Source organism: Primulina huaijiensis, chromosome 15 (genome assembly GCF_012295235.1).
Source record: "Primulina huaijiensis isolate GDHJ02 chromosome 15, ASM1229523v2, whole genome shotgun sequence".
NCBI lineage: Eukaryota > Viridiplantae > Streptophyta > Magnoliopsida > Lamiales > Gesneriaceae > Primulina > Primulina huaijiensis.
This window is the reverse complement of record NC_133320.1, coordinates 2,144,406-2,163,465: the sequence shown is the minus strand read 5'-3', so window position 1 is coordinate 2,163,465 and position 19,060 is coordinate 2,144,406. Positions and strand designations below refer to the sequence as shown.

Here is a 19,060-nt window from a genome sequence, read left to right as displayed (position 1 = left end):
AATTTAATCATTTTTTCTAAAAATATCACATTATTAGATGCATTGCAATGGGACATTTGGGTGAGAATTAATCATGCTTAACGGTTCGAGATTCCGACTGTGGTCTTATTCCATATCCGTCGATGTCGGAATTGGTCCAAAATCGATTTCGAGCTGGTTATGATTTCAAAATACGTACATTTGAACTAATTCAATCCACTTCTCGAACCGCACGAACTGGTAGTGTATGGACTAGTTCCAATTGGTAGTGGATGGACCAATTCAAGACAAGTTTTTTTAAACAAAAAGCAATCGGTTCTAGTTCCATAGTGATTAAATTGCTCTGAGTTATTCACTGAAAGATTCGGGATAGTTCGACATCCGAGTCGAACAGGACCGTTAAACGTATATAGTGAGAATTCACATATTTTTATTTTCTGAATCATATTCTAAATAAAATTTTATGTTCTATATACATAAAATAAATATCATTTTATAAAACATAACATTTACTTGCAATGATATAAAAAAAAAGCATGTGTCGTTCATTACATACATAAAATACACTATTAAAACGTCATTTGAAGAATTTTAAATTTTTTAATAGTATACACCCACCTTTAAAAAAAAAAAAACTCTTGTAAAATTTATATTAATTATTAAATTTATTTTTTCTTATCAAGCTTTCTCTTATATATTTTTTTCAAATGCGAATAATAACATTTTTCGATTACATTTATTTATTCTTTTTAAAGAGTATTATAAGGAAAAGGCCCCCCATTTTTACTTATTTTTTCATAATATATTTTTAAGTAGAATTATTGCCATATTATTTTCTGGTAATAATAATAATACTAATAATAATAATAATAATAATAATTTTATTTATTAAATAATTTTTGAAAAATATTAATTAGGGATCCAATATATCAGAAATGGTAAAACAATCTATGAAAAATAATGAATAAATGGTAAAATTTGCGTTCTCTCACAGTCACGACCGCTGGGTACAAAATTCACAGCCAAAAATATCGAACATTCTTAATTCTCCTGAATTTACGCTCCACAGATCTTACCAAGAGCTTCACTACAAAATGAGATACGATTCGCCGTTGCATAGGCTTTGATCCGATACGCGGCGTTCGAATTGATATCAGGAATTCGGTATGGACGTGGAGAGCTCGTCGCTGTGCAATTGCGTGGTGAATTTCTTACTGGAAGAGAATTACCTTCTGTCGGCGTTCGAGCTTCTCCACGAGCTCCTCGAAGATGGACGCCACGACCATGCGATTCGCCTCAAGCAATTCTTTTCCGATCCATCTCGTTTTCCTCCCGATCAGATCTCCCGTTTCAACTCCCTACGAGGTTAGTTTCGTACGTTTACATAACAAAAACGTGAACGCACGGAAAAGTGTGCGGTTTTTTTTGGCGGTGCCGCTGTGTATATATGACATTCGATGAGTTTGTGTGTGTGTGTGAGCAAAATACCAGGAAGAGTGATGGCATTGTAACTTTGTCTTCTTGCAATTTGCTTGCAATTCGATGGACATCATCTTAAGAAAATATGAAATCAAGACAGCAATTAATTTGGTGTCTTGAAAGCTGTTTTGTGCTACAGGTACTATATAGATATAGAATAAATATTTTTTATGTTACTAATTTATTACTGAAGTTGGTGAAGAATGCACACATCCAATTAGGTCTTAATATTTTTACAAAGCTTGAGTTTTGAAATTTGTGTTGAGGATAATCAGTTGAAGTCAAAGATCAGATTTTGATGTTTTGGGATGACTCATCCTTCAGCACTCACATCTTTAAGAGTCTGATGGCATGTGTAGAAGCTCAATAGGATAATTACGTTGTTTGTAGTTTAGATTACAGTTGATAGTTTGCTGCACTTTTCAAATGACATGTCAAGAGCTTGCGATCAAAGTTTCACAATAACTGCGGAAGGCAAAGAAGCACAATAAGATAGCTATTATTTTTGTAGCATAATTTCAGCTGATAATTTGCTACTGTTATGATATCATACTGGCTCGAAAATCAATTGTTGAACGACCAACAAGTGTAAGAGACTCTCCGATAGATATGTCTCATGAGCTGGGGTTCTTCTCTTTGACAGTTGGATTTATGGCCTAGTCTTTGTGCCCTTGTTAGGAGTTGACATGGCAGAAGAAGAGATTCTTGAAATGAACTACCATCGGGTTAGTATCGATTGGATTAAAATACATGAATCCTGATAGGTAAATGAAAGCCATTTAGAGCGAGCCTCCATGGCTGTTGGTTTCTCGAGGTTTGGACGATTTTTTATCCCACATTGGCTCCACAATCGCTGTCAATGAGCTTTAGAGACTATTCCACTTGAAAACCTAGTTTGTTGAGTCTGGGCTCTACTCTTGGTCTCATGGCTGACAGCTATAGTTTCCAAATAACATGTTAAGATCCCATATAGTCTTATATATCTATTTGTTTTTGCATTTTTTCCCTTTCGAAGACGAGGTATGGATTTGTAGTTTTTATGGCACATGATCCCCCCAAGTTCTCCGACAAGCTTTAAAATTTTTTTTGATTAAAGAAACCATTGGTAATGAAAATAAAATTTTCCGGGCCATAAAGAACATCATAATCTTGTAAGTATTATACGATGTTCTTATGCTACTAGTGACATATATTGTGGCGCAAGCCTATTCGGCCAAGTTCTGGTGCTATTTTTAGCATTTTAACTGTTCATTGTGATTCTGTTTAATTAATGTGTATGATGATGCTATTAGGGCAATAATAGATTAGCTAATGAATGAATGCATCAGAACTTCTGTATCCTTATGTGTGTGCACACAAATACTCACATAAAATCACATTTTGGTATCATACATGTTATTTTATGGCAATCATAATTTGTTGTTGCTAGTTCCACCTGCATAATTATACTCTGTGAATTTATTATTATATATTAATTTGGCACTAATTGTCTGGGTCTTGTGTTTTATCTCAGTTTTATATGTGATTTGACCTCAACTTATTTTCTTTGCTTATATTGGCCATGCAAACAGTTGCAGACCCCCAGAATCTACTTGAAGAAAAGGAATCACTAGAAGAAAAAATGGCAGTCAGTGATTATGAGCTTCGATTAGCTCAAGAAGATATTCTTAAGCTGAAGGCTGAGTTGCAGAGGAAATTTGAGTCTAACTTGATTGAATCAAGCAGTAATTACTGAAACCGAATTAATTTAAAATTCCAACTTATTGTTTAACCGACATTAAAACATATTTGGGGCAGTAAAAGAGAGGTGGCCTATCACTCATGTTTTTTTCCAGAATGAAATTATGTTATAGGTTCTGTAGGTTTTGCCAATACCTACAGTCCTACAGTTTTTTAAGCATATGCAGGAATTTATGCCATTCTTATGTAGTATTTCTTGTGAATTTAGATGTTTTTTTATCTTTAATAGATCCAAATGTCAGTGCTTCTGGAAATAATGGATCTACTGTTCAACCTGTGAAGAAGGATGTGTCTTTCTCGAAGTTGGGCTCCCTCAAGGATAGCGAGCGCTTGGATATTAACTGTGCAGTTAAAGAATATTTACTTTTGGCTGGCTATCGCTTGACTGCGATGACATTTTATGAGGAGGTAATTAGTCTAATTCCTTCTGATTAGTATTCTATGCAAGGGAAAGGCTTAGAACTTATTGAGAGACAGACCCAGAAGCTATACTTAATGCCAAGGCTTCATTAGTATGCAAAAAAACAATGTTAACCAGGATGCTGAAGAATCTCATTTTTACTAGCATATAGACCATTTCAAACTTCTTCCTAGAACCTATGTTGTGCATCACTTGTGTGCTCATTAATTTCATGATTCAGAAGAATATCAAATTTTTTTAAAAAAAATTCTAATGTAAGCTTGTAAATACATCAAATTGATTGATTAAAAAGTGATTTGGTTGAAGAATTTGTACATCTAGTCCTTCTATTTATATCAACCTTTTTCAGATCATATGATGAAGGTTTGTGATTCTTTTTCGTAACTTTCAAACGTATCATGAAAAGGATACTTTGTTGGGACGTCCACAATGAGAAACATATTAATCAATCTAGTCATATATTTATGACAGATTTATAGTATGCTGAATAGTGTATAGTTAACTGCAGAGTTTATTTTGATTTTTTTAAAGACAAATGGCAAGGACATGGATTTCATTTGCGGACGGCGGATCGTAATTTATTCTAACAATTAGTTAACATATTTAGTTGGAACTAGTCCGGATGCTTAAAATTTTAACCCTCTTCTTCACTGGGCTCATTCATAACAATCTCTAACTCATATAAAAGCTTAAAAGGATCTCTAAAAAGTTGAGGGGGACATAATGACCCTCCTCAACTTAGCATGGATGCAGCCACTGGTGTAAGTATGAGGCCTATTATTAAGAGAGTCCCATTTTCCTTTCTATCATCACAATGATAAATAATTCCTTTAACATTAATCTATTGATGTTTTCAACAATTGAAAATTTTGGAAGATGCTGAACATAGTTGCCATCTGTTTATCTTATCTAATCAATTGTCATTTTGTGTATGTGTTTCATCTGAGTTACTATCAATTTCCGTAACCTCCACAACAGGTCACCGACCAGAATCTGGATCAATGGCAACACTCACCTGCGTGCGTTCCAGATGCCCTACGACATTATTACTACCAATATCTTTCTTCTGGTGCTGAGGCTGCTGAGGTACATCTTGATTGTTGAATGAATTAATCTTCTTACTGCTTAAAGTGATTAAAAAACCAGTGCTTTTAGTTTTCAGGCCTCAAGATTGGCTTTCAAACTTATTAGCCAATCCATGTTTTGTTATAGGACCAATGTGGGACACAATATCGTCCACCTCTTGAGATGCCAGTGTCCATGGCTGCTCACTTTGGATTGTTTTTACTCACCTATCAGTATTCAGTATTCAGTATTCAGTATTTGCGCCTTAGTACAACCTGTAATATAAAAACTGATCACATTACTGGCATTGGTCCAACAGTAGCCCCTTTTCAAATCGCTCTCCCACCATTTGTGTCTATTTTCAACGAGAGAGCCAATTTAGGCCATAGGTCCAAGAGGAAAATCCAAACCTAGATGAATAGCCTCTAGATAGGAAGTCGCTAAAGCTTATTGGCCATTCCTCATTTGTAATGGAACTGATGCTGGACAAACAACCACTTATAATGGAATTGACTAATAGTTGTGCACTTCTAGTTGCAGATCTCATATTATCCAACTTTGAAAGGTCAACAATCCGAAGCGAGTGATTTTAGCATGATGTTTCCATCCAGGACTGTAGGTCATTATTAGGTTTCTGAGTAAACACATTATCATAATTTCCAGCTATACTTATCTACAGATCACATCGTTTAGGCAGCATTAGAGTTCCAAATGGGTTTAAAAGTTGTAAGGCTATAATTTTTTTGCTTAGCTGTGCATCTTCAAACAATGTGATGTGATTACATTTGTTAATGTATCACAAATTAATCAGTTGTATTCACGTAAGATATTTCATTTGGAGAATATCTAAAAAGTCGATACAAGGTTGAAGGTTTTACTAGATTATCAAATTTTTGTCTTGCATGAGTTCACCTGCTATATGATGATCTTTTTGTATGTGAATGTGTTTTCTTTTGTTGAACCTTTCATTCTAATCTTTGCCATATACTTCAGGAGAAAATAGCTATGCTCCGAGAAAATGAGTCTTTTCATAAAGAAAATGACAGACTGAAAAAGGATAGGCAATCTTTGCTAAAAAGCAAGGAAATGTCTGATACACAAGTTGCAGTGTTGACCAAATCATTGGAGACGCTGCAGAAAGATATCAAAGACAAAGAAAACCTGGTAAATTTAGCACATCCTGTGTCTATATATTTATTTCCTCATGTTTATTTCATTCATTACATGTAGCGATGAATTTGTATCAGGTTCAAGATTTGAAGAAGACTTTGGAAAGCCAAAGAACAGAACTCAATGATTGTAGAGCTGAAATAACTTCCCTGAAAATGCACATTGAAGGAGCTCAATCCGGGAAGTTTTTGTTGGCATCTGATAAAGCACTCTTGCCATCTCTATCCTTCACAAGGCCTGATAAAGAAAAAGAAATATTTCAGAATGAAATGGAGATGTCAAAGGCTAAAATTTTGATGAATACGGAGTCCATGGAATCAGTCAAATCAGAAAAAGCGAGTGATGGGGCAGCTCATAATGTGGAGGATCCTCAATGGGTAAATGATAATATAGGTCCTATAGTTGGTCAATTAGCAGATTTAGACAGTGAAAAAACTCAACTACTGACAGCACATGATTCTGATGATGCAAACAGCAAATCTGAGAAATTGCTGCAAGAGTTTCTAAGTTCTTCTGGTGGTAATGAACATATTGAGAAACGAGAAAATTCTATAGGGGACAATGGAAAATCTGCCTTAGAGACCGAGGGCCTACTCACAAATTCAGACAACCTTGATCCTGAATTAAATGCTGAAAAAATGGCAAGTTCCTGTTCCATTCTGAACGTGCCAATTTCAATGGCCTAATTATTTTCTTACTAGGCTAACACCTTGAACTAATTTCTGGTGTCAGGGTTTGGAAACCATTCGGATACTTTCAAATTCATTGCCTAAAATTGTGCCTTATGTTCTTATCAACCATCGAGAGGTGCGCTATGTATTTTTCTGTATGTACTTCAAGAACTCTGGATTATTGTTCCTAAAATTTCTGTGATACTATCTGCACCATCGAGAAGTGCAAATTTATTTTTTTGTATGTTCTTCAAAAGGTTTTGGTTATCGTTCCTAAATTGTAGCGATATTATATGCACTTTTAGATTTTTCTTGTCATCAAATCAATTGAAGTTCGCCTTTCTTAGGAGCTACTTCCTTTGATTATGTGTGCAATTGAGCGTCATCCAGAGAGTGATACACGAGATTCCTTGACCCACACATTGTTCAATCTTATAAAGCGTCCAGATGAGCAGCAAAGACGAATTATAATGAGTGTAAGTATCTGAAAGTTAGTAATGGCGGCTTCGTATGTCTTGAAGGTCACACTGATGAATTTGTTTATCGTTACAGGCTTGTGTTACTCTTGCCAAAAATGTTGGGGAGTTGAGAACAGAAACAGAACTGCTACCCCAGTGTTGGGAACAAGTTAGAACCATTTTAAATTTGCCAGCATCATCTTTTTTTTTTAACTTATATTTATAGAGCCTATACTTTTTTCTGACAATTGATGATTTTATTCATATAGATTAATCACATGTATGAGGAACGTAGGTTGCTTGTCGCCCAATCATGTGGGGAGCTTGCAGAATTTGTGCGGCCAGAGATCCGCGATTCCCTCATCTTGTCCATTGTACAACAGCTAATTGAGGATTCTGCTACAGTTGTCAGGGAGGCTGCTGCTCATAATCTGGCTTTATTGCTGCCGCTCTTCCCAAATACAGATAAATATTTCAAGGTCAGCCTCACTAAACATGCTTCAAGGCAATCATGGAGAAGATATCTGACTTGACAGGATTTCCTACAAATGTAAGCTCCATGATGCCTACGGAATGGAGCATTTCCCTGGTCATATGATTTGAAGCCTAACACGAAAAAAAGCACAATAGATCAAGACAAAAGGCTTCCTCTAATTCCCTCACTTTTGTTTGCTGATAGGTTGAGGAGATGATGTTTCAATTAGTTTGTGATTCATCTGGTATAGTTGTTGAAACTACGATGAAGGAATTAGTTCCTGCTCTGATACAGTGGGGTAATATGTTGGATCATATTCTAAGAGTTTCTCTCTCTCACATCTTGGGTTCTGCTCAGGTACAGTTGCGTATTTCACAAAATTTACCATTTGAGCCTCTTCTTCCATGTTACATTCATCTGATACATTGTGTCTGCCAGCGTTGTCCGCCTCTATCAGGGGTTGAAGGTTCCGTTGAGTCACATCTTCATGTTTTAGGTGAAAGAGAACATTGGAATGTCGATGTTCTGCTGCGGCTGCTAGCTGAAATGCTCCCGTATGTGCATCAGAAAGCTTTGGAGACTTGTCCATTTTCTTCAGTTTTAGATTCTGCGGGAAAGTCCATCACTCCATCTTTGCTCGAGCTTTATGCTGGGTAAACTTGTTACACAGGCTTCTTTCCTTAACTTCCTGTTCTACCATATCCTTTTTTGCTAAGCTATCATTGTATGGATCAAGAATCTCCACAATTGTCTTGGTGCTTACATTTTTTTTTCCAGGGAAAATGTTGAATGGCCTGCATTTGAGTGGCTTCATACTGAGTGCTTTCCCAGTTTGATTCAGTTGTCTTCTCTATTGCCTCAGAAGGAAGATAATATAAGAAATCGAATCACGAGGGTACGTTACTTTCTTTTTGAATTTGAGTTTGTGGTGGCATTTCTCCATTTTCTCTTCTTACTTTTTATTCAAATATATAATTTTGGAATGAAATGCAGTTTCTTCTGGCAGTGGCTGCGCAATTTGGGGACTTTTATTTGACATGCATAATGCTACCGGTGTTCTTAGTAGCCATAGGTGATATCGCTGATTTAAAGTACTTCCCCTTTACAGTCCAGTCAAAAATTAAAGGTAATGTTTGTTGGATCTTAAAAATTATTTATACATTTAGCTGCTAGCTTTACTTACAAATTGCATGTCTTCTCTCATTACAGGTTTGATGCCTCAAACTGCAATGGCTCAGAGACTTGCCACGATGTGTGTCCTACCACTTCTTCTTGCAGGTGTACTAGGGCACCCAAGTGAGCGTGATCACTTGACTGAGTACTTGAGGAATCTTTTGATTCAAAGTTGCGGACAGGATGGTCAACCAGCGAAGCAAGATATTGCCAATTCTGTCCGCTTTATCTGGTAGTTTACCTGCAGAGAAATCGTCAGTTCACGTGATTCATAGATGAGTAGTTCATTGGCTGACTCGTGGCAATATTTATGATGCAGTACCTTCGAAGACCACCACAGTATGATATTAAAAATCCTATGGGAAATGGTTGTGAGTTCTGATGTAAATTTAAAAATAAGTGCTGCAAACCTTCTGAAAGTCCTTGTGAGTTTCTCTTCTTTCTGAAGGAATGTTGTTTTTCTTAACACAGTGGTTGTGCTCAGAAGTTTATGATATCTTGGTTCCTAGGTGCCACATATTGACGCTAAGGTTGCCTCCACTCACATTTTACCTGCAGTTGTGACTCTTGGCTCTGACCAAAACCTGAATGTGAAGTATGCGAGCATAGATGCTTTTGGAGCTGTGGCACAACATTTTAAGAATGACATGGTATGCACTCTATTAGGCATTATGGTCTAGCCAACTTCATGGAACGGATTAATATAATTGACTGACCAAGTTGCATTGTAGATTGTTGACAAGATACGCATACAGATGGATGCATTTCTTGAAGATGGATCACATGAAGCCACCATTGCTGTGGTTCGTGCATTGGTGGTCTCTGTACCTCATACAACCGACAGGCTTCGAGATTATATCCTTCAGTACCCTTCTTGGGCACATATTTTCCATCATATTTCAAGAACTTTTGGCCTTTCTTAACAGTTCATAATCCCAATACACTATTTTTTCTTTAACTCTTTTCACATCTCCTGTCCAAGATTTTTCAGTTCACTTCATCGCCGCCCCCTTCTAGTGATATAACACGTCGACGGGAAAGAGCTAATGCCTTTTGTGAATCAATTCGTGCTCTTGATGCAACAGGTCTGTTGCTCTTCCCATTAATTGAAATTGCTTATAATGTAGATGTTTACTCGTAATGATTAATTTTATTTTTAGCCCAAACAGTAGAATTGCCAATATTTAACATCGAGATCATGTTGTCATCACGAATATTGCTTGTCATGTTATATATTCTGCTAACTTCAACTGGATGGTCGCTGAGTCCCATATGCTGAATATTGTTTGCCTTGTACAAGGATATCATGCCAAATGTTGCATATGATTTGCAGTTTCTCCATATAATTTGTCGTTCCATTTTTTGATACAGATCTCCCATCTTCTAGCGTTCGCGATTTCCTCCTTCCAGCAATTCAGAATCTATTAAAAGACATGGATGCTCTTGATCCAGCACACAAGGAAGCTCTAGAAATCATACTAAAAGAAAGGTCGGGTGGAACATTCGATGCTTTGAGTAAGGTGATGGGTGCTCATCTCGGATTAGCGTCCTCTGTTACCAGTTTTTTCGGTGAAAGCGGGCTCCTCGGGAAAAAGGAAGTCGGTGACACCATAGCTCCCCCACCAGATCTGACGGATCCCCATCCAAAACCCTTCACACAACCACAACCACCAGTCGAGGACACGAGATTCAGGCGTATTATGAGGGGCGGTTTTTCAGATATGCTTCGGGGCAAGAATAAGAGCAGTGAGGATATTCAGCAAAGCCAGTGAGTGCGCCTTCTTTTTGCCATGAGATTTTTGGTATGTCGATGTTCTTTTATATCTTCTCCTGTTTTGGAATTTTATTGTTGAACAACAATGTAATGAAGGATACTATAATTTATCTGAACTCAATCATTACTGTAGTCAAGGATGAGTTCTTTTCAGAGTTGCACGAGTCTTGCAGACACACCAGCAACGGTGCTTCTTTGAGTAAATTATAGATCCAAATGCCAAAACGTGCGGTGTTCCACTTCTCAGATGTTGACTGATTTTCAATCTTCATCCACGAAAGACTGAAGGAAGAAAAGATTGAAAGTTGAGTAAATTTTTTCGAGGACCGTTGGAGTCGTATTCTTTCATATCGATACCAATATAACAAAGACAGATTAGGATGACACATTTGCTTCTCAAGAATAAAACTTTAATTTTTATGTGTGTAATTGGGAAAAGTGATTTGAAATGACTCCATATTGGTATTAATTTGAAATCCACGAATAAAAAAAAATGATTCATTGGATTTATCGGAACAAACTAATGTATTTGTTGTTCTGGATTTGAAATCAATTTATCCAAATAAAGTCCAAAGATTTTATTGCGTCAAAATTTAAGTAAAGTTTTGAAACTCCTTTGAAATTAATCTATGTTTTAAATGGGTTGGTTTTCGTCATTTCCGGTCCAATTTTCAAGTATCAGACAATAAATTACTTACCCAATTTAACTTAAAATTTGAATGTTACAGTGGCAAAATTTATATTTCAATCTTGTAAGACTTTCCTTGCTTGGTAAAGAATATTAATTTGCTGCGGTTATCAGAATATAATGACAACCATTATGCTCAAAAGTTCAAGTTGGAACCTTTATAGAATTTTGTCGAAGCAAAATCACAAAATGGGACATTATAGGTTTTTTTTTTTTTTAAAAAAAGAATTGCAAAAGGCTTTTTAAAGTAATATTTTTATAAACATTATTTCTCAATATTGAGTTATTTATACATGATACGTTTGTTTTGATGCCAAACCGATGCCCGTGGACCGTGGTTCCCAACCATATGATGATTTTTAGGTTTGGAATCTAATCTTTACAATGATTAAATTATGGAAAATACATTTATAATTTCGTTCGATTATTTTTTTAAAAAATATATATGTTTATACAATATCCAACCATTATTGGATTGAGAGATGAAATATATCATCTATAATATATTGGGTATGTTTTTTGTGAGACGATCTTACGGATCTTTATTCGTGAGACGGGTCAACTCTGTCCATATTTAAAATAAAAAGTAATATTTTCGACATAAAAAAATAATATTTTTCATTTGTGACCTAATAAAATATATATATCATAAAATTGATCCGTGAGATCGTTTCACAGTAGTTTTGCATAATATATTTTGTTTAATTTCTTTTATCTAGTTCATCGATCATTGCACTCATATTTGGGAATTCACCACTTAAAATCAAATACTTTATTATAAATCGGCCATAATTTTCTCCAATACAAAATTATCTCTAGTCAAGATTTTATTTTTCCAAAATGTAATTTGGTGTGAATTTTTAAATTTCACCTTCAATTACTAATGGGTATGCTATAATTTCCACCTTCAAATATAAGAAACTTTAGAACCGCAGTTCTAGTATTACTGAATATTAAAATTTTTTTTTTGTTTTACCGGAAGATCTACCTATGGAAACTTTGAATTATCCGAACAGAAATGATTATGCATGAAGGAGAGAGAGCCCACCCTTACATTCGTATTCTTTGTTATTATTATTCCACTACCCACATTTTCTCTCTTTTGGTTCCCTTTCCCTTCCTCGTGCTCACACATTCGCTTTACATGAATATCCTAACTTTATTCTTCCTCTGTAAAACCACTAATGGCACCTCTGCAGAGAATCAAGATGTTAGCCACCAATTGTACGGTCGCTAGAAGCCCCACAAGAAGCCCAACTACCAGCCAAGTGATCCCCCTACGCAGAAGGACGACTCTCCGGATGCTGCTCGGTCACGGCGATGGAGACGGTGGAAGAACTCCGCCGAAGCTTCGCTATGGAAGATCTCCTGATCGGATGCGTGACAGCGGCGAAGGGAGGCCACTTGAGAAGGGAAAGGCGTTTTCTGTGAGTCGCAAGCTCAAGGATTTTTTCGTGTCTTCGCCACCGGGACCCGAGGACAGGGTTGCGGGAAATGCGAGGAAGCGGTCGTCGCCGACCTCGGGCGGTGGTTTCGGAGGCGGCATAAGCAGATGTGGGGCACGAACTCGGCGTCCGCCAGCGGCTACGTTCCGGCAGCGATTGCTGAGGAGAGCTTGGCGACCTTTGCTCGTCGCTATACCTGAATAATATCAGTGCTCAAAATTTTGTTTGCCATTTGTAATGATAGGCTATTGTTTCTGTGATTTTCTCACCAAATTTCTTCAATATGTCATTGAACATATATGTATCATATATATAGAATATATATGATATTTGATCTATTTGTTATCTATGTAAATACAATTGATCGTTCACCGATGAATTTGTGATATATTTTTATTATATCCAATAGATGAACATCACTTCACATTCATCACATTCACTAGATCAATACGGATCTTAATATGTGAGACGAGTCAACCCTATCAATATTCACAATAAAAAGTAATAATCTTAGCCTAAAAAGTAATATTTTTTCATGGATAACCCCAATAAAGATCCGTCTCACAAAATACGACCCGTGAGACCGTCTCACACAAGCTTTTGTCATATATATATATATATATATATATATATATAAACACACACACACACATAGAACTTAAATTACAATTACATGACCTACTATACAATAATTATGTAGAATTCATTTAAATGCATAAAATATTATATCGTGCCCACATGCTCATAATAGAGAATCTTGAAGAAGTCAATTTTGATTCCCGAATTCGTTCATAATAATTTTTTGAGATAGAGTGGGTCAACTACCCTATCTTCACTCGTTAATTAATTTAGGTTCCCTAACGGTTAATATAAGGTATAACACAACAACTTTTATAAGATCATTTATGATTTAAATTTGTATAAAAATTATTATTTATCTATACATATACCTCTAAATTTTTATTAATATCATCCTCAATCAAGTATATTTCATCNATATCATCCTCAATCATGTATATTTCATCTTCTTCTTTTTTTTTGACAATTTTGAAATTTTGATTTCTTTTTTGTTGGAGTAATTAAATGAACATGGACACTTAGATGCTAGTCTTATAAAAAATTTAAAATTGTTAAAAAAAATATGACGATTGAGATTGAAATTTGACATTATAAAATATCAAAATTGTAAAAAAAATAAATAAATTTTTGTCATTATATATTTACAATTTTGATAATTTATATTATTGAATTTAGTGTTCCTATTGTATATTCTTATTTTTGACAATTATGTCAATAATAATTGATTGATAATAGGTATAAAGTAAAATCCCCAACGTTCTAAATTCCCAAACCCCCTTTAGATCCGGACCAGATTCCATCCTAAATCTGCTCATTTTCCCCACTCTCACCCATCGTACCCTCTTCCCACGCGCCGCCTCTCGCCGCCGCTTCTCTCTGTTTCCCAATCGCATATCCCTTCCGAATTCGAGATCTAAATAGTAGGAGGTAAAAAGTAAGAAGAGATTATCAAGAAAAATAACAGCTTCCTTTATGAATTGTGCAATTCAGTTGCTGGACCACCACAGAGAAGGGAATTATCGTATAGCCGCTGAAGAACGCAATGGGTGGGGTTACTTCGTCTATCGCTGCTAAGTTCGCTTTCTTCCCGCCGACCCCGCCGTCGTACACGGTTCGGGCGGACGAGTCGTGTGGAGGGGTGCTGTGTATTCCAGAGGTGCCTCGAAGGGACGACGTCGACGTTTTGAGGCTGAGGACGCGTAAAGGGAATGATGTGGTGGCGGTTCACATCAGCCACCCTAAGGCGACTGCGACTGTCCTCTATTCCCACGGTAACGCCGCCGATTTAGGTCAGATGTTTGAGCTTTTCGTCGAGCTCAGCCTCCGTCTTCGCATCAATATGATGGGGTACTATTTCGAATTTTGTCCTCTGTTGTTTGGGCTTGCTTCGTTAATTGGTGATTGCCTTCGTGTTTACATTGATTTTTGGTTTTGCCCCAATATTGAAAACCGATGCTGCAAAGCTTTTGGGTTTAATTTTTTTCGTAATCACTTTATTTACCTTTGTTGGAAATTTGGAATTATTCTCATCCACTTATTCTAATGATAAATGGGAATAAATTCTTTTTGAAGAATAATTCGTCTCGGAGAGTATTTTTGGATTGATAAAATCTGGGAATAAAGAATGACTATTTCATAGTGGATTAATTTTAATTATCTGTCACATACTATTATGCCCCGTTTAATTTAATTCGTTGGAGTATTTATAGATGCGTCCCACGTAAATTTTATCTGAAATTTGTGTAATTACTGGATAATTCAACGATGACCCCCACATAAGGTGTGAATTGCTCGGTGTACCACAACTTTGGCCTATCTAGCATGGGCAGGAGTAAAAAAAGACTCGTGAAAAGTAACAGACTGAACTTCATCATGCATAGCAATTGACGTTTACCATGTTTTATCAGTTAATACCTTCCAAGCAAGTTGTGATTATGGAATATCAGGTCCCACATCCTGCTTGGGAAAGCCTGTGTTCTACTGTTGGGTGCCAAATTACTAGTGCTCAAAATTAATGCACGCAATAAAAAGATAAAGAATGGAATCAAGAGAAATACATGCTCCTATAAAGATACTGTTCCCTGAAAATGCCTGCGATATAATTTACATCAATGCCGTGAAATTTTCTTCAAGATCTTGTCTTTATTTAGTTGCAAACTTGAATTTTCAAATAAATAAGTCCCATAGGCGCAACGTTAGGTTTATCTCCGCTGCTGGAAATTTGTATTTTCATGATGTAGCATTCAACCTTGTAGCTGGATGCAAATGGTGGATAGTTTCACATGTTGAACATTTCGATCATGTCCACCATACCAGTGAATGTATTGAGACAAACTTCTGAACCAGTATATGTAATTATAATATGGAGTGCAGTTCTTGATGTCCCTACTTTGTGAGTCATAATGGATGATTGAAGATGACAACCTTGATTTAGGAAGCATATCTTTTGACCAATTAAAGAAATTTTTTGGTGGACTGATCTTTCATCAGTTAATTGCATCATCTATGGAATTTCTTGATTGATAGACTTGGATTTTATGTGTTAGTGGTGGATTGGTGATGACATTTTGGAAATGAATGGAGGACAGTGTTATTGTGAAACAGTTTTAATAATTGGATTTAAGCAAAATGTAAATGACTCTGAATTCAGAACTGAACTCTTTGTTTCATAAGTAATCTTTCTGCCAAGTCAATCTTTCATCTTTCTGATGGTGGATGAAGGGCAATCTTTCTTTTTTGTATCACTCGTACCTTTTCATCGATAGTTGTCATAAAAACATTTTTTTCCCTGATTTTGTACTGAGAAAAAGAACACCTAACTCCTCCAGATGTTGGTGTTTATTCATTACCATCAACGTCAATTATAATAACACTTGAAGAAGCAAAAAGGTGTACATGGAATGTCACATGCCACTTGTGTTAGTTTGGTTACCTTTTTTCTCACCAAGTTACCTTTTCTTTGAAACTAAATGATTTCCTTCACTAATTTTTATAGTCACTATATGATATTGCTCTGGTATTCTCCATTTGGCTGGCCTTTTAGAGCGGCTTTTTTTTTTTTTTTTTTTTTAATTTTTTTTTTTTTTTTTTTTTTTTTTTTTTTTTTTTTTTTTTTTTTTTTTTTTTTTTTTTTTTTTTTTTTTTTTTTTTTTTTTTTTTTTTTTTTTTTTTTTTTTTTTTTTTTTTTTTTTTTTTTTTTTTTTTTTTTTTTTTTTTTTTTTTTTTTTTTTTTTTTTTTTTTTTTTTTTTTTTTTTTTTTTTTTTTTTTTTTTTTTTTTTTTTTTTTTTTTTTTTTTTTTTTTTTTTTTTTTTTTTTTTTTTTTTTTTTTTTTTTTTTTTTTTTTTTTTTTTTTTTTTTTTTTTTTTTTTTTTTTTTTTTTTTTTTTTTTTTTTTTTTTTTTTTTTTTTTTTTTTTTTTTTTTTTTTTTTTTTTTTTTTTTTTTTTTTTTTTTTTTTTTTTTTTTTTTTTTTTTTTTTTTTTTGCTAATTTCTTCATCATATTCAGGTATGATTACTCAGGCTATGGACAGTCCACTGGAAAGGTCAGATGCATGCTTTCATCACAATATAGATAGAGATAACATTTTTTGCCTTTGCATCACACTTTTTTCGTGCTTTTTGTTAATTAGGATTCTGGATAACAAGTCAAAAGCTTTTACCTATAAATTTAGCATTACCTGTCAAGTGTTTGGATGTTTGGTCCTGTCAAATTTGACCTATCCATCCCTTTTCTTTGAAACAGCCAACTGAATGTAATACATACGCAGACATTGATGCTGTATACAAGTGCCTCAAGGAAAAATATGGGGTTAAAGACGACCAATTAATACTGTACGGTCAATCTGTTGGTAGTGGTCCCACCATTGATCTTGCAGCACGAATACCAGACTTGAGAGGGGTTGTTCTCCACAGTCCAATTTTATCTGGGTTACGGGTGTTGTACCCTGTAAAACGGACATATTGGTTCGATATTTACAAGGTATTACTGTATGCTGCTGTGCAACTATAATTCAATGACCTAATTTGCAAACTGAAACTTGTTCGATTAGCACTCAAAAGATTTTTTTGTTAATTACAGAATATTGACAAAATTGGTGGAATAAATTGTCCAATTCTTGTTATTCATGTAAGTTTTCCTATTTCCGTTTAAAAGATATTCCCTTACCCTGCCTTTTTGTCTCTCTCTCTCGTGAAATGTCTAAAGATTCTCAAGATCATTATCATATGGACTTGCCTCCAATTTTTTTTTTCAAAAAATTATATTATATGTATTGCTCAATTTGTTGTCTATATTTAGGGAACAGCAGATGACGTCGTTGATTGCTCACATGGCAAGCAGCTTTGGGAGCTTTGCAATGTAAAGTATGATCCTATATGGATAAATGGCGGTGGACATTGCAATCTCGAACTGTATCCCGAGTTCATCAAACATCTGAAAAAGTTTGTATTGGCTCTTGGAAAATTAAAACGAGCACCGAATGGTTCAGCAACAGCTTCATTAGAGCCCGAGAATAAGTGCAAATCAGTAGAAAGCAACACCGCAGACATGATCGAGTTACCACCAGATCTTCCAGAAATTTCAAGAAACAGTTTGGATAGCCGACTGGACAAATCTAAGAAATCGAGCATTCCTGAAAAATCAAGGATGAGTACTGATCGTGTCGATAGATTTAGGAGGAGAAAAGGCCTGATATGGTGAACGGTTGAAATCCACAAAAATTCATGCTGCTGGCATCATTTGAGAAGGTATATTGCAGCAACCCATTATTTCCATGTTGGACGGTCTCCGAGTCCCAGTTATGTACCATGTAGAACATTCTTATGAAAGTAAGTTATCTGAATGATATATTAGCTGACCTGAGAAAACATAAAAACTCTGTTTTGTTTTCGTGTAAAATATCATGCATCGTCTGATGGTGTTCAGTTTGCAGTTTCAGCTCTTTCTCATCTTAAAACATGTATATTTTAATTGTCATAGGTTGCCCTCCATGTTTGCGGGTCAAAGATGAACTGAAACTAAGATCAAGAATTGTATACTGTTCTGGATATTCGTCCATATGAACTCTTGCTCTATATTTTTGCAAAATATTTATGTCTATCAAAACTAAGGTACACGGATACAAATGAATTTTCTAATCGTTTTCATATCCGAGATGTGTAATGATAGTTCATAAAGAGTCTTGTTGCAGCTTTTCGGGAACTCCAGTAAAATGGGTGAACACACTACATGGATGAAGTTGCTAACTGAAGTTTGCGAGGCAACCGTTCGGTAGCTCAAATGTTTGAGTAAGAGATGAAAAATGTAGTGGCAGTCTTTCACCCACGGCTTAAAAAAGGAAAGAACGCCACATTCCCCCACCCCCCCCTCTGGATTGTGGAGGGTAGTTTTGTAGGTCTCAAACACGAGACCCTTCTCATGTTTTGGAGAATATGTGCTACTAGACTGGCATGCTTGTGTCTGAAAGAAAGTGATTCCTTGGACCGGATCCTCATTCCTACCACGATTTCATTCAAAAAGACTCATGTGGAAACATTTAGGAACCAAAACGATGATAATGTAGAATGGAGACCAAAGGTGTAAATTAATCTTGAATCTTAATGTCTCGAAATAAAATTTAAATATTTTAATCCACCCACTGCAGGGTCGAAGTTCCCCTATATCAAACTCCAATTTTTTCTTTTAAAAATTAAATTATGAAAGCTTTGTAATGTAATTCTTTTATGATTAAATTTAATTAATTGGATAAAAAAAATTTAACTCGAATTAAGATCACACGGAACAGTTTGATTCTAGCTAGTTCCACTTTATATTGGAATCAAAACAATAGATTTCTTGAGTCTGGTTTTGTCTGTCTAATGACTTTTGCCCAAACGACTAGTTGTACATACATTAATTTGGCATGAAAACTGGCACCACAAATTAATTTAGGTTGACTAGTCTCA

The 19,060-nt window shown here is 35.3% G+C and overlaps 3 protein-coding genes across 8 annotated transcripts; all 3 read left to right on the top strand.

Annotated features, from left to right (window-relative positions):
• Positions 1 to 938: 938 nt before the first annotated feature.
• LOC140958950 (uncharacterized) lies at positions 939 to 10,828 on the top strand. 4 transcript variants are annotated; one of them, XM_073416587.1, is made up of 21 exons: positions 939 to 1,344; positions 3,030 to 3,182; positions 3,428 to 3,606; positions 4,598 to 4,705; positions 5,678 to 5,848; positions 5,932 to 6,495; positions 6,587 to 6,661; positions 6,873 to 7,001; positions 7,078 to 7,152; positions 7,253 to 7,462; positions 7,663 to 7,815; positions 7,897 to 8,111; positions 8,236 to 8,353; positions 8,452 to 8,584; positions 8,668 to 8,863; positions 8,951 to 9,056; positions 9,141 to 9,281; positions 9,363 to 9,488; positions 9,602 to 9,716; positions 10,003 to 10,433; positions 10,560 to 10,828. In XM_073416587.1, the coding sequence occupies exons 1-20, from the start codon at positions 1,146 to 1,148 to the stop codon at positions 10,401 to 10,403; spliced, it is 3,567 nt and encodes a 1,188-aa protein (XP_073272688.1). In that variant the 5' UTR covers positions 939 to 1,145; the 3' UTR covers positions 10,404 to 10,433; positions 10,560 to 10,828. The 4 variants fall into 4 exon arrangements, with proteins under 4 accessions (XP_073272688.1, XP_073272687.1, XP_073272686.1 ...); XM_073416586.1 differs by having other exon boundaries at positions 10,539 to 10,828; XM_073416585.1 differs by having other exon boundaries at positions 10,003 to 10,828.
• A 1,449-nt stretch (positions 10,829 to 12,277) lies between these two features.
• Positions 12,278 to 12,742, top strand: LOC140958799 (uncharacterized). Its single transcript, XM_073416364.1, has one exon. The coding sequence runs from the start codon at positions 12,278 to 12,280 to the stop codon at positions 12,740 to 12,742; it is 465 nt and encodes a 154-aa protein (XP_073272465.1).
• A 1,107-nt stretch (positions 12,743 to 13,849) lies between these two features.
• Positions 13,850 to 18,710, top strand: LOC140959135 (uncharacterized). Of its 3 annotated transcripts, none has more exons than XM_073416919.1 (6): positions 13,850 to 14,464; positions 16,623 to 16,659; positions 16,860 to 17,096; positions 17,196 to 17,243; positions 17,415 to 17,863; positions 18,307 to 18,710. In XM_073416919.1, exons 1-5 carry the CDS (start codon positions 14,160 to 14,162, stop codon positions 17,814 to 17,816), a joined length of 1,029 nt encoding a protein of 342 aa, XP_073273020.1. In that variant the 5' UTR covers positions 13,850 to 14,159; the 3' UTR covers positions 17,817 to 17,863; positions 18,307 to 18,710. The 3 variants fall into 3 exon arrangements, with proteins under 3 accessions (XP_073273020.1, XP_073273019.1, XP_073273018.1); XM_073416918.1 differs by lacking the exon at positions 18,307 to 18,710 and adding an exon at positions 18,096 to 18,190; XM_073416917.1 differs by lacking the exon at positions 18,307 to 18,710 and having other exon boundaries at positions 17,415 to 18,190.
• The last annotated feature ends 350 nt before the right edge of the window (positions 18,711 to 19,060 follow it).